This window comes from Archocentrus centrarchus, chromosome 5, assembly GCF_007364275.1.
Source record: "Archocentrus centrarchus isolate MPI-CPG fArcCen1 chromosome 5, fArcCen1, whole genome shotgun sequence".
In the NCBI taxonomy this organism is placed as follows: Eukaryota; Metazoa; Chordata; class Actinopteri; order Cichliformes; family Cichlidae; genus Archocentrus; species Archocentrus centrarchus.
In genome coordinates, this window is record NC_044350.1 from 23,165,897 (window position 1) to 23,182,038 (window position 16,142).

Here is a 16,142-nt window from a genome sequence, read left to right on the forward strand (position 1 = left end):
CTAAATTTATTTATAAAGCACATTTAAAACAACAAGGTTGACCAAAGTGCTGGATACACCATGAATACACACACATACACACATCAATAAATATATCCAAGAAATCATAAAAATACAAAAGATAATACAACAGCCAAAATACTTTCTCTCTCATTCTGAGTTGAAAGCCAAAGAATAAAAATGAGTTTGCTAACCTGCTAACCTAACATGAGGGGGCATCTCATTCTGGGGCTATGCCTCAGAAAGCTTGATCCCCCCTGTTCTTAAGTCTAGTCTTTGGAACGCTGAGAAACAGCTGGTCGGCAGCGCTCACTGACCTTAAGGGAGCATAAGGTGTTAAGAGATCAGCAAGATGTCATGGAGCCAATCCATTAAGGGATTTAAAAACATACAATAAAATCTTAAAATCATTCCTAAATTGCACAGAAAACCAATAAAGGGAGGCAGAACTGTGGCGATAATGTTCTGGTTTGCGAGTTCAGGCAAGAAGGCGAGCAGCAGCATTTTGGACCAATCAAAGGTGTGAAAGTGAGGTCTGATTTACACCACCGTAAAGGGCATCACAAGTCAGGTCAAGTTGAGTTGAAATAAAAGCGAGTATAACTCTCTCAAAATTATTAAAAGATAAGAAGGGCTTGACCTTAAAAAAAAAAGCCTCAGCTGGTAAAAACATGATTTCACGACAGAATTTATCTGTTTCTCCAGTTTTATGTCACAGTCCATTTTCACACCGAGGTTGTTTACAACAGGCTTAATATAAGCATCCAGTGGGCCCAGGTCAAATTTTATAGCACTGCTAGAACTCCTTTTAAGCCTCAGAGATTGCTGCTGGGTATATACTTATACATATGTATAAGTATATACCCAGCAGCAATCTCTAAGCATGCATTTATTGATGTAATGTATTTAACCAATAAAACATATTTTATTCCAAAGATAAAGAGTCGGTGCTCATCTGTCTTGCTGGGTAAAAGTGTCTGCCAAATCAATGCAAAAAAAGAATTTTTCTACAAAGTTATAAAAACTTGAGACATCAAAAATGTGCAGAAGGTTTGTGGCTTTATTTAAAATAACAGGAAAATCTCATAATAAGGAGGTTCATAAAGTCAAATTCAGGCCCAACATGAAAAACCAAAAAAATTTATTTTTGAATGTACTCATTGTTGGTACACACAAAACAAAACAAAACAAAAAAAGTGTTTCCTCTCATGTCTGATGACTGGCATTCAGGTTCATTTTAGAGGCAGTATTTCAGTTTTTAGTTTCTGTTTCTCAGTTTATATCACTAAGAGCCTCAAGCCTGCTTTTTGTTGATGGATAATCAATAATGTCTAGGAGAATGCCTCCTTAGTCCAGATGCCTAAAGCAAAGCTCACTCTACCCGTCGCTCCCAATGAATAAACATGAATATTTAATCTGAGTTCTCTGAATGAAAGAGTGTGTACAAACAAAATGAAAAGGCCATTGAAATTATGCAAGTGAAATTGCTAATTCATTCCATTACATCTTGTTTGCTTTGAATTATATTACTTTCTTGGCATCAGTGAAGATGCCCGAGACCTGCGACTAATTTTGTATTACAGGATTTAAAAACATTTCTTGTGTGAGCCAAGGCAAAGGCAGTATACACAAAAAGTGTATCATCTATATAGAGTCACCATAAGCCATGAAAGAGTTTTTGCAAATCCAGAGTACATTATTTGTAGCAATTTCAGCAACAACAGAAATATCTTCAGATGATGTGGTCAGCACTTGCTCATGTGCTAAATCCACATTTTTCATTATCATGAACAGTCTGATGTGGCGGATAACAATTCCAGTGCATTAGAAATCGAGACATTCTGTTTAGGCTTTGCAAATTTGAAAGAGGCTGGATTATATGAACAAGCAACACATATTCAAATATCTCCTATGAATTAAGGCAGCAGTGGCTCACATTCAGATTGCCACATCATGGGTAGCAGCCATCCAAACATAAGCCACCAAAACAGTCGCAGTATGAGCTACAGCATTACCATAACATAGAGCCTGACACATTTAGACAGCACGCAATAATGGAACTTCAATTCTCATGTATGCATCTACACATGTATGTTGTGCCCTTATGAACATAATCCTGAGCTGACAGTTTTGGAAACACTGGAAACTATTTTTTAGTCCATTTTTAGCTGCTAGTGTACTTAATTCACACTTACCTAATCACAGGTCTAGCTAGACTACATTCAAAAATGCATTACAGATTACATTTAAAAAAGAATGGGCTATATACCATGATATATGTTATGTTTAAATACACTCACAGGACACTTTATTAGGTACACCTGTTCAACTCCTTGTTAACGCAAGTAACTACTCAGCCAATCAGATGGCAGCGAGTTATTGCATTTAGGCATGTAGGCACAGTCTAGATGACCTGCTAACGTTCAAACTGAGCATCAGAGTGGGGAAGAAAGGTTAAAGTGACTTTAAACGTGGCATGGTTGTTGGTGACAGATGGGCTGGTCTGAGCGTTTCTGAAACTGCTAATCTGCTGAGATTGTCTCACACAGCCATCTCTAGGATTTACAGTGAATGGTCCAAAAAAGAGGAAACATCCACTGAATGGCAGTTCTCTGGATCATTGATGTCAGAGGAGAATGGGCAGACTGCTTTGAGCTGATAGGAAAGCAACAGTATCTCAAACAACCATGGTATGCAGAAGAGCATCTCTGAATGCACAGCACATCAAACCTTGAAGCAGATGGGCCACACCACCAAAAGACCACACTGGGTGCCACTCCTGTCAGCTAAGAACAGGAAACTGCGGCTAAATCTGAGTCTCAATTTCTTTTTTTAAGTATTTTTTTGGACTTTAATCTTTATAATGACAGGACAGTTGAGAGGAAGATTGGGAGAGAGCAGGGGCAAAACACAGTATACTACCTGAGGTAGATTTGAATTTGGGCCTCTGCAATAGCTTTATGGCATATGGGTAACCTGCTCAACTTGGTGCTACACTAGTGCACCCCCACATGGGTCTCAATCGGACGGTAGGGTCAGAATTTGGCGTAAACAACATGAAAAAAATCGATCCATCCTGCCTTGCATCAATGGTTCAGGCTGCTGGTGACGTCATGGTGTCGGGGATATTTTCTTGGCACTTCTGGGACCCTTAATAACAATTGAGCATTGTTTAAACACCACAGCCTACCTGATTATTGCTACTGACCACAATGTACCCATCTTCTGATGGCTGTATCCAGCATAATAGTGTGCCATGTCACAAAGCTCAAATCATCTCAACCTGGTTTCTTGAACATGACAATGAGTTCACTGTACTCAAATGGCCTCAACAGTCACCAGATGTCAGTCTAAAAAAGCACCACTTGGATTTGGTAGAATGAGAGGTTGGCATCATGGATATATTGCCAACAAAGCTGCAGCAATTACATGATGCTATCATGATGTCATTATGGACCAAAATCTCCAGGACCTTGTTGAACCTATGCCACCAAGAATTAAGGCAATGCTGAAGGCAAAAGGGCAAGGAGCACTTAATAAAGTATCTGCTGAATGAATGAATGAAGTGAATGAAGGTTTTATTGCCTATATTGCATTTATATTTATAGATTTATATTGCATATAAATCGAGTGAAAATGTACTGAAAATGTATCTTCCAAATAGAAAGGGATGACATTAGAGCTAAACAATTACTAGAGCTAAACAGAACTTTCTCAGCTTGTTTTTCAGGCCTTTGGACTGTATCGCCCAGTCCTTATCGACAGATGGCGTTTGTAGATATTAAAACATTTAAATATTTCAGGGCTTCTTGTACACAATGGGTAAGATGAGCCAATATATTATTTACCTGAACCACTAAAAATCAAAGTCCATTCATTTCCTTGTTTTGGAGCTTCCAAGTGATCACTCCAGTATCACATTCAATTTTATCTTACTAACCAATAATTGCTAAATGACAGCACTGCAGGGTATCCATTAAATTGAAAAGGTCACAAGTGTCTCAGGAGGCTGCCACTTTAGAACGCAAGGTTGACAAGATTAAACTGCACCTTAATAACGACAGTGCTGAACAGCTGTAAAATCCATCATAAACATCCACTTAAAAAAATCATTTATAGCTTAAAGGTGTGGGCTGCAGAGACAGAAAGCAGTGATAGTGGGATAACAACATTATTACATAGCCTACAGGTTCCATTTCACTTACAGAAAATGATGTTTTATTCAGGGCTACATGCTCCTGTATGACACTGTATGATGTACAAGTTCATAGGATTATCTCCTGTTAGCCAACCTGTGCTGTCAAGGGATGGCAACACTTACTCAGAGCTCTCTAATACGCACACATTCCATAAGCATATCTACACAAACAATGCTATAAAGACACATGAAAACACAAGAACAGAGACAGGTAACGCTGCTGGCAGGTGGAATGTATGAAGAGAAAATCTGACTTGTCTGTTTGGATTAGCAGACCGGTTTCTATTTTGGGAGCAGCTTCAGCAAGGAAACAAAGTTCATTTCAATGTGAAGATACACACAAAACTACACAAAACGGTTGAAGGATTCATCTGAGTGTGAGTAGCTACTTTATTGGAACATATAAATTGTTTATTTATTTTGATTAGTGCCAGTCAGTATAAAGCCAATGCACCCACACTTAAATTGGCTTTTTTTTAACAGTAAATCATGTTCTTGCTGGCTGATGATGAAGCAAATATTTTTATTTCACCAAACTGAAGAGCTTTCCCAAAACACAGACACAGTGTGGCTGTTTCTCACAGGTCAATAAGATTTCAAGTTTCAGTCAGCAGTAACACTCAGCACAACCACTGACAGCTTCCACTTCTCATCAACCATTTGGAAAGCCCTCTGCCCATCAGCCCAGCGAACACTTACCACTCATGCTGGGGCTCATCAATTACCAACAGAATCTTGAATTTCTTGGACAGGGATGGAGAGGGAGCCGACTGCTCCACAAACCCAGCAGCAGATGCAGCTGTCTGTTTGACCACATTGGTGATGGAGCTGAAGGAGCTGAAGAAGCCAGAGGAACCACTGGAGGAGGACTGGGCCTGTTGGGGCTGCTGAGCCAGCTGGGTAGGACGCCGCTCCTGAGCTACAGGGGAGCTGGCTGGCACCTGGGTTGGTCCTGGAGCTTTGGTTGGGGACAGGGCAGGACCAGGTGCTGCACCCTGTTGGGGAGGGGAGGAGGCAGTTGGGGGAGGAGGAGCAGGTGGGTCAGGCCTCTGGAGGTCTGTCATGTAGCCATTGGGCAGGTTGGACATGAAGCTGCTGTCAGAGAGACGGCGTCTGAGGAAGTTCATGACTGCAGTTGAAAGGTGGGTCTCTCAGTCGGTCAGTTAGTTTCCTCCTTTGATTTCAGTCCTGAATGGGGTAAAAGCAGAGGCAGACTGGATCAACGGTTAGATGAATGACAGGAAGCAAATCAGTCCAAATGATCGAGGGATGTGTGTCAGAGAGCTGCCTCTGTGTTGGAAAGATGAAGGATGAAGGAAGGAAGGAAAGGATGGATGAAGCAATGGATACAGCTCTGGTCCAGTCTTCAAGAGACAGCTCTCCAAAGTGCAGCTAAGCCAGCGAAACAGCGCGCGTGTATGTGGTGTTCCTCCTGCTGAGCCTCACGCCTCCTCACAAATGCGTGTGTGTGACGTGTGAGTGTGTGTGAGAGAGTGAGAGAGAGAGAGAGGTGTGGTGTGGTGTCGCCCCCTTTGGTGAGGTGCTGGTGTTCTCTCCCCTCTACTCTGCCTCCCTGCCTGCTGTGCTGCTGCAAGCTGAATGCACTCAAGAGATGCTGCTCTCTCTGCTTATCTCACCCTTTCACTCGCTCATACTCTCTCTGCCCTTTCCCTCTCCCTCACTCACTCACTCTCTCACTCAGTGTGCTCACTGGCTGTCTCTCCTCCCCCCAATCCCCCTCGCCTCCTCCTTCTAAACCTCCTCCCCCCAGTCATCATCCTCCTACATCACAGACTACGTTTATGTGTCGTGCTGCAGCCTTGTAGTGCTGTGTGCCGTGTGCAACCAGTGGAAGGGGTTTCCTGCAAGCGTGCATAAGGTGGAGTTCAGAGATGGAAACGCCATCCATCCTCCTCTGCAAGCCCCACCTTCATCTCCTACCATCCATCTATCTTTCTACCACTTGTGCAATATGTCTTCCCCGAATCTTTTCCTCCAGCGTCAAATGTGACCGTGCTGATACATTACTATAGCAGATAAATTCTCATATGAGAGAAAACACAACCCCCCTCTAAGATGGCATTCATGCCATTATTCTACCATTAAAAGCATGCGGCATAACAAATGGCAGGCATGATTTGCGATTTCAAATGCATTGATGAAGAAACCTATTGTCTTTCTGTCTTGGGCTTCCATGTTGTCCTTGTCTCTCTCTGTTGTGTGTGTGTGTGTGGGTTTTGTCTGTGCTAGTTCCAGTCATCATGGTAGATATGATTTTTTTCCCCAGATTTTTTTATGAATCAAGGGTGTAAGGAGGGTATCATGTTCTGTACTCACTGTAAAGCCCCTTAAGATGAATTTGAGATTTGTGCTGAATAAAACTGACCTGACTTGTAGAGGGCATCACAACAACAGAAGAAAGGAGAAAAGGATAAGAGCAAAAATGCATCTATATTTCTTAGACTTTATTAACAAATTTTAATACATATTTTTAATGGTAGTATTGGCATTGATGTAAGTATGATTTTTAAGTGCACTTTGATCTCTGTAACATGATAAGCAAATATAATTTCTGCAGTAAGGTTTTCCAGATTTTACTTGAGCGCAGTGAAGCATCAGCATGTAAAACAGTGACTATCAAAGGGCAATAAATGGTACATTTCTGTGGTGACTACATCTGGTTATACTGTGAATCAGCAGCACATCTCAATTTTCTCTGCAACATTGATAAAGGGTGTAAACAAATGGATACCACTTTCACAAATTCATACACGCATACAACTGAGTCATACGCTTCTTGTTACCAAACAACTATCTCCAGCCTATGTCTGGATTCATTATATATTCAGTATTTCAGGCCATGAGAAGAGCACGATTCCTGAAAGCCGTCGGCAGCAGCAGCAGGCTGTGTCTGCACTGTTTGCTCCTGTAAGCTTTACTTCCAAAAAAAGAGAAAGAAAAAAAAACAGCCCGAAGATGACAGGACAAAGAGGGAGAAAGATTATTCATGCGGGAAGAAAATCCCACACATGTCTGAGCCACATTAGGGAGAACAGCGTGGCATTAAAAGACTGCAGTAGAAGAAAAATACAGACCTACAGTAGAGTACTTTCATCTCCATCTTCAGTGGGAATATATTTCTTAAAGAACGGAAAGCAGTCTCACCAATTTAGCCCACTACCCAACCCATTCATCATGTCTAACCACTCATTACATGTCAGCAACTGAGATTTCGGGAAGCTTTTGTTTTGAGCACAGTTTAGCACTGAAAGAATCTCAATTGATGGAAATGTATTCCTCAGCATTCGTGGAACTGAAAGCTTATTTTTCAGCTGCTACTCATATGGTGCGGTTTAGATTACTACACGTTATACAACCAATTTTCATCAACCACCAGCACTCCTCTTTTATTTTCCCCTTATGTTCAGTTAAAGAGAAGTACTTCTAGGGCACATCCAAATTTACATGCTGTGCACTGTTCTTGAAAAAGTGCTGATGACAGAGAAAGGTGACCCCACTTTTAATTACATTAAAAAAAATGTCACGATCAAGGGCAGATTTGACAGGTAACACAGTGTAGTATATTGGTGTAAAAAGAAAAAAAATGACCAAAATCTCTCTGGCTTCAGCTCCTTTGCATAACATGCAGGATTCACATTTGTAGCAAATCACGATGAGTCAGGCCTAGTGAGGGAGGCTGTGTTTAGTGAACCAGAAGAGAGCCAGAGTGAGTCACAGAGCTGCAGTGTGAACTGTAGCAACATCCTAAGCTCATGCTGGCCTACATGTTTCATGACACTTACACACATCACATAACACATTTCCAAAGAGCCGTTATAAAATAAATATGTGCATAAAATATGCAGGTAACAAAGTCAAAGAAAAGCTCCGCAGTAGTTCATGGAGCTATAGATTTCTTTAATTATTCTTTTTCCTTAGCACTTACAAAGACACTGTGGTTTTTGGCTTTACTTTCGTAGGCAAGTAGGGATAAACAGGAAATGAAGAGAAAAGAGCATGGGAATGACATGCAAGAAAGGCAAAAGGTCCTGTCAGCCAAGAGGCAAAAAAGAAACCACTGCCCACATGATATGCAGCCTGACCTCTCAGCCATTAGGGCATCTTTTTTTGAATATCATGTGCTCTAACTACCAAACAATTACAGTTCTCCAACATTCCTTAACCACCCCACTGCTGACTTGAGTAAGTATTTCTGAGTGTAGTATTGCTACAGCTTGAAGTGGACAGTATGATCTGTTCAGTGCTCCTGAAACACAGTAAGGATGAGCAGACTTAGCAAAACCACAGCGCCTGCGGTATCTCTCATCTGTGAAAACAGACACGTGGCTATGTACACTACATACATTGGCTCAAATACACATTTATATGCACATCCTCAGACACACACGCTACCATCCGACCCAAACACAGATGCAAAGGAGCACTTCAGTGCATAGAGTCCTATATTTTGAAAGACATGACTGTTGGTTCAGTGACAAAACAAGACCCATCACCGATGAGGATGTCCTCTCACCACTAATGAAAATATAAAATAAATTTAGAACCCTGGATAAAATTATAGGCCTATTTCAAAACCTCATGGACAGAAGGCCTTGATGGAGGGACAAAAAAGATAGATGGACAGATGAATATCATGTTGCACATGTTTGAAGAGTAAAGAACACATATGGCAGATTACATGGCTCAACTCCTTGTGGTTTTGGAGTCTATAGACCAGAATGGTAAAACCTCATGGACAGACATCCAGATGCCCACTTTATATTGAGCGGAAGGATTAAAAAAAAAAAAAAAATGAAAAAGCAATCCTTATCCATGTGGACAACAACAACGTCAGACCAGTATTTCTGTTGGAGTGAATGAGCCTAACATCACTCAAAATTTGTATATTATGAATGTCAGTGTGCACAAGCATGACAATAAACTGCTTTGATTTTGACAGATTTGCTGTAGATGTTTCATTATATGATTATGAAGGGCTTAAACCTCCTGAGGTTCAATTTAGACAATGCATAAATCATTTTTTAGGTTCTTTGCACAGCTGGCATTGACAGTGAGTGATCATGACATGGTATATAAATCACTGTACAAGGGTTAGCTGCTCATTAAGGGTTAAAAGCCATTCCGATAATTGCAAATTCTGATATTTTACTTAATTGTCCCGTTGAATTTTAAATCAACCAATGTTCTTTTAGGTTGATTAATGCCCTTTAAAATAAATGAGAAAGCTTTCACTGAAGAATAAAACCTAAATGGAAGTTTTTCTTGCAGGGAGTAATCTCAGATGCATTGGAAAGTTAATTAAAACACAAGGGGCACAGCCCAGGGATCTATGGTTATTGTTGGGCTATGCAATTATAAAATTACAGATTATTCCTGTTTCACATGGTTCTACAATGGCAGACCTTCACAGAAGTCACCTCTATGTGCTCCAGGCATTAAGACGTGAGTGCTGATGATATGATGCTCTTAAAACAATTGAAAAACAGAGAAAAAGCAAATATTAAAAGCATATTCTAGCCTTGATTCTCCCTCTGGGAATATAGTAGATTTATCCAAGCTATTATAAAAAAAATCTCTCTGAATGAACTTTAACAGCACTGTGCGGATGGATGGAGCTTCAAGATTAAAACACCCACACAACTCAGATATCTGCTGCAAATCCCCCAAAACACCATTTAACCAGGCTTGTGAGCTACACACACACACACACACACACACACAGGCAAGTGCACATGCACACAAGGATCAAAAATTACTCTGCAGAGCATGCTGCAGTGCTACAGAGACTAATTCTAATGTCAAGCTGTTGTGTTATACATTTTATACACCATAAAATGAAAAATTTAAACTTGCCATGGCAACAAGTAGAAGAGATGTTGCCTCAGTAATACAAGTCCCACAATAATAAGAAATAATTCACAAAGTTATACACACCCCATGCATTGTAAACATTTCAGATATGCAAATTATTTTAGTATAAATTACAGTATTATACACAATAAAACTACACAGTACATATTTTTGGTGTCTTAGCTGTGATCGCTTTTCCCCCATTAATACTCCATGTATAACAGAGCAGGGAATAGTGAGTGACCTTACAACTTTGCCCTGGGCTGCAGTAAGTTACTGCAGAAAAGCTTTTATGCCAGCAGTGAAACAGCAGACAAGGCAAAGAAAGATTTAACAGAGGGTGATGGTTAAAATACAAGCCATATTGCAAAGAATGCCGGGGATGTAAACTGCAAGTTTATCTTTTCATTATACAGTAAATGAGTCTCTAACCTTTGGGAACACTTCTCTTTGTGCAGAGACTGTGAATAATAGTCACTAAAACAACTGTTACTAGCAGAACGGGTTTCCACACTTAGCAGCCGTGGAGCTGCAAACTTTAAAGTGTCCGTGTTTAAGTTACCAGCTAATACAGCCCTGACCCATCAAGGCATGGACTTCACTAGACCGCTGAAGGTGTGCTGTGGTATCTGGCACCAAGATGTTAGCAACAGATCCTTAAAGTCCTACAAGTTGCGAGGTGGGGCCTTAATGGATCGGACTTGTTTGTCCAGCACATCCCACAGATGTGCTCCTCGATTGAGATCTGGGGACTTTGGAGGCCCAGTCAATACCTCAAACTCGATGTTGTGCTCCTCAAACAATTCCTGAACCATATTTGCTTTGTGGTGGGGTGCATTCTCCCGCTGAAAAAGGTCACAGCCATCAGGGAATACTGCTTCCATAAAAGGGTGTAATGGGCTCCAGCAATGCTTAGGTAGGCGATGCGTGTCAAAGTAACATCCACATGGATGGCAGGACCCAAGGTTTCCCAGCAGAACATTGTCCAAAGCATCACACTGCCTCGGCTAGCTTGCCTTTGTCTCATAGTGAATCCTGGTACCATGTTTTCCCTAGGTAAGTGACACACATGCATGCAGCCATCCACGTGATGTAAAAGAAAATGTGATTCATCAGATCAGGCCAACTTCTTCCATTGCTTTGCGGTCTAGTTCTGATGCTCACATGCTCATTGTTGGCACTTTTGGCAGTGGGCAGAGGTTAGCATGGGCATCCTGATAGATCTGTGACTATTCAGCCCCATATGCAGCAAATTGCAATGCACTGTGTATTCTGACAATTTTCAGAGCCAACATGAACTTTATCAGCACTTAGCTACAGTAGCTCATCTGTTGGATCAGACCACACGGGCCAACCTTCCCTCCCCACGTGCACCTTGGCAGCCCATGACCCTGTCGCAAGTTGTTCCTTCCTTGGACCACTCCTTATAGATACTGACCACTGCAGACCAGGAATATCCCACGAGAGCTGCAGTCTTGGAGATGCTCTGACCCAGTTGTTTAGCCATCACAATTTGGTCCTTGTCAAACTCGCTCAAATATTTGCACTTGCCCATTTTTCCAGGTTCTAATACACCAACCTTGATGACAAAATTTTCACTTGCTCCCTAATATATCCCACCCACTAACAGGTGCCATGATGAAGAGATAATCAATGTTATTCACTTCACCTGTCAGTGATCATAATGTTTGATGATGTTCATTTTTAACACCTGGAGGTTGCAACGTTACATTTACAATAAAAACACCTTTTATTGTTCAAGAAAGTCTGTTTCACTTTTCAGGGTTGGATCAAATTCAACACACCACAGATGTTACAGCTTGGCATGTATTATGTCTATTTAGGTGTACTCTATGCTGGAAATGTAAAAAAAAAAAAAAAAAGTAACTATGAAAATATAAATAATATCTGCTTTGTCATCTGCAGATTCTAAAATTGCTATTTATGTTTTACTGTAGACACAAAAGATGAATATAGGTGTTACTGTAGCTGCCAGTAGTGAGTGGATTCTATACATGATCTACACCACTGAGGCATTTTTCCTTCTACAAATCAACTGAAAAATTTTCAGTCTGTAACTGGTGGGCCGTTTGAGTGTAATGTTAATATAAAAGTGTAACAGATGCTAACTGGTGTCTCTTTTTACCTCAAATGTGAATTGAGGGTTAATTTTCACTGGCTTTTGACTGTAGCCCTGGATGTTGGCCCACTCCGGTGACAGCGCAACCCTCCTGCGGGTTAAGATAAAAGAAGAAGCATCTGTTTTGCTCTTCTTCTGCAGGTCTGGAGCAGCAGTGCAGCGACAGAAGCGTGTGCTTGTTTGTGTAGTTGACGGTGCATTTTCTTTTGATGTTCCACCAGGCATGGGAAGCAATTGCAATCTCCATGGCAACAGTCCTGCAAAAGCTGAAAAATATTCTCCTGGTTAGTCGTTCAGTGTGCAAGTTTGTATCTGCGTTTGTGCTCGGACATGTAGTCAAGCAAGCTGGTGTGTTACTTGCCTTACAACCAATCAGTATGATCTGTACTTTTGTGATTTAGACTGATGGAGATTTTTTTTTTAAAAAGCCAGTTAACAGCAAAGTGAACTGTAGTCTGGGTCTTTGCCAAAGGTAATCTTTCAAACCTGTGGCATCTGAATGGAGGCTGCAACTTAATCTCTAGGAGAGGTTTTAAATCACAGGGCACTTTCACAGAAATTCATGGGACATCACCAAGACCACTTAGCAGTGGAAAAAAATCAATGTGCAATCAGCACAAACATTGATTTGGTTTAATTAGTTCTTAATTAGTTACTCTACTAATTAATAAAGCGACAGATATTTCTCACTTACTTCTTCAAATACTGTGAAAACAGACAGTGTAATCATAAAGATTTTTTTTAAGAAGGGAGTTAATCAAATCTGAATCAGAATAAACCAGCCGATGGCTAGTGGAGTTCACCTTCAGAACTTTCTTTTACGCTGTTTTTAGTGGTAGTTTAGTTAGGTTCAGACAACTTGATCACTAAGCACTAAGCAACGGCTCTCAAACTGGATTGTTATGGCAAAATTATGGTTTAGGTATTTTATGCATTTGTAGGCATTGCAACTCAAATCATTCAGCATTCACATTGCATTTTCTGCAGGAAATGCTTTTTCTTCACAAATAAAAGTTTAACCATTAGAGAAAAACTTCAGCTGCTTTCAGCACTGCTGGTATTTGTTTAAACTCTCTCTCCAGTTGATCTTTCAGAGTAAACTTCAATAGTTACTTCCTCCAAACCATCAACATGTCTATTGGCTGTGTACCACAGGTTTTTAAGGTGTCAGTAATTAAACCATTACTTAAAAAGTCATCATTTGACCCAACTATCTGACCTAATTCTAGGCCAATCTTCAACCTTCCTCTCCTCTCAAAAAATCATTGAACCTGATCATCTGCAGAGGAATGCTTTGTTTAAAGAGTTCCAGTCAGGTTTCAGAATTCATCACAGTACAGAAACAGCATTAGTGAAGGTTACAGATGATCTTCTCATGGCCTCTGACAGTGAGTAAACAGCACTGCCCCTCGGAGAAGCAGCTACTGCAAATAATTCAGCCTTGCACCCAAACAGGAAATGTGACCCTAATCACAACACATAAAAAAAACAAGACAAGACAAGGCCTTTTTTTTTTTAATTCAGCCAATTGCTTTATTAATATTTGAATTTAACACTTTAATTTCTTGGTCTTTGTTTTTTGATTGCTCTTTTTTGGTCCAATTCAATTTTATTTATTTAGCCCAAATCACATCAAGAATTATGCTTTACTGATGTGATTTCTATTGTTTTGACTGTTGGGTTTTCTGTGTAATTGTTGTTGGGTCTTGAGGGGAGTCACCTCAAGGTGCTTTATCTTGTGAGACCTTACAATAATTAACACAGAAAACCCAGTAGTCAAAACAACCCCCTGTGAGCAAGCACTTGGGACGGTGGGAAGGAAAAAGTCCCTTTTTACAGGAAACCTTTGGCAGAACCAGGCTCAGGGAGGGACGGTCATCTGCCGCGACCAGTTAGGGCTAGTTGTTAGTTTGTTGCTTATTCTTTGGTGGTAGAGAAATTTATGGGATCCTTCAGGATCTTCTTTTCTTTGTTTCTCCCTGTTGATGTTCATGTGTGTCCTTAATATTACACATATTTAGCATTTAGTGCTGCTGTCTTGTGAACAGTTGGTTGTTGAATATATTTCTTTAAATGGTATCTTTTGTCGAGTTTTCATTACACAATAGTCACTTTTGGGCCTTGAATCTTGCACCTGATTAAGTATGAAAATATTAAAACTAACTAAAACTAAGCATGAAACGAAAAATAAAAACTAATAAAAATGAGCAAAACCACTCTGAAAATGAACTAAAACTAACTGAATTAGAGAAAGAAAAGTAAAATTGAACTACATCTAAACTATAATGTAAAATCCAAAACTATTATAACCCTGGTTTGGATTCAATTGTAGTAGCTAAAAATATTAACATTTTCCCTATACGTATTTTACGATGGGTACCCACCATCCAGCTTCGCTCCCAACAACGAGAGTTCGGGCCAAGAAGAATCCAGTTCACACTAAAACTGACTTCCTTTGGATAAATCAGTGTTTTACAGGTAAGACGATTAAAAAGGACAGCATTTATAACAAAAGTATTAGCTTCAGCCATAGGTAGTGCTTCATTTAAACTGTATCATGCTTTACTTTAACTGAGAGGTAGGGTCAGAATGAGAATATAAACAGGTAACGAACAAAGCCTGGCTGCATACTTCATGAGAAACCTTAGGGTGGAGGTTTATTGGGCCCATTTTCCTACTAGAACACCTGTCACTGTGAAAGTAGGCTAGAAACTTACAGTAACATTTAAATTATGCAAAGACTGCTGAGTGAGCAACTTAACTTAACGATTGACTTAACGATTAGCATTTGCTGTCCTCAATTTGAAATAGCTGAAAAATAAAACTTAAGGGAAAATCTCTGATTGTGTGTGCCTGTGTCATCTCCCTGTATTGGACTTTTTCCACCTTTCTGTTGTGTACCCGTCTTAAGCAATATTTTTTATAATTAGGTGAATATGTTAATTGCTAGTAAATGCCAATCTAGAAAGTTCCAATATTTTGATTTCAGGTATGGGAAAACAGTCAAGCGATTATTCTTCAGGACTGTTAAAGTAAAGGTAATGATGGCTGCGCAAAGCAATCTTACCTCAGTGAAGGCCCTCCTAAGCCCAGCTCCAGACAGACAGGCTATTCAGACCCATCTAGATGTCTGTTACACCTCAACAGTCTGAGCCTGATCATGTAGCACTGAGCTATAGTTCATCTTCTCAGACTGCATACAGTAAAGCAAATGAGAGAGAGCTGAGTGTCTGGGATGCAGTCAAGGATGACAAGCTTTTAAGATGTCATTTAAATGTTGGGCATCGATAACTATCCAGTGTTTCCTGTGTAAACAACCAGATTATAGGTGCTTGGAGTGTAGCAGAACCTAGCTAAAGAGGACTCCCAATAATTCCCTGCACCTACTTTTAATCTTTCATTGAGGCAAGTGCTCTCCCATAATAATTCAGAATCATTCCATGTGTAACTATTGAAGACAGACAAAAGCTGGATAGGGCCCATCAAACATTTGTGCCTATAGGTCTGTAACTGGATGATCCAGGCATGTTCAAAGCCTATAAAAAGCCTTGAGGACCATTTTAATTCAGGCACCCAGTTCGAATATTATACATTGAGAGACCTTGTTAGTCAGGATTCACAAACCATATGAATATTCATTTGGCTGAAAAGATGACTCACAGCAATTACCAAAAAATATTATATTTGTCCAACTCTTGACAGTTCTGTAATGAGCTGCAGACACATTGATGTGTCATGAAGCTACATTCAATATTAATTCAGTCAGACAGACGTGAGCATTGGGCCCATAAGACTAGCAGCTAATGTAGTGGGTAAGACTGATGGTAGCCACACCAGTCATTGGTCTTTTACTACAGCAGCTGCATTTTACATGAATCTCAAGCTGAAAGCAGGTCTTTAGGATTTTGAGGATTTTCAGGCTGGTAAATGCAG

At 40.2% G+C, this 16,142-nt stretch overlaps 1 protein-coding gene across 1 annotated transcript in view; it reads right to left on the reverse strand.

The window, feature by feature from the left end:
• Nucleotides 1-5,325, reverse strand: part of syn2b (synapsin IIb) — a 92,392-nt gene extending 87,067 nt beyond the window's left edge. Inside the window, exon 1 of the mRNA XM_030728710.1 lies at nucleotides 4,898-5,325. Coding sequence (XP_030584570.1) covers nucleotides 4,898-5,325 — 428 coding nt within the window. The remainder of the gene's footprint in view (nucleotides 1-4,897) is intronic.
• Between the last annotated feature and the right edge of the window lie 10,817 nt (nucleotides 5,326-16,142).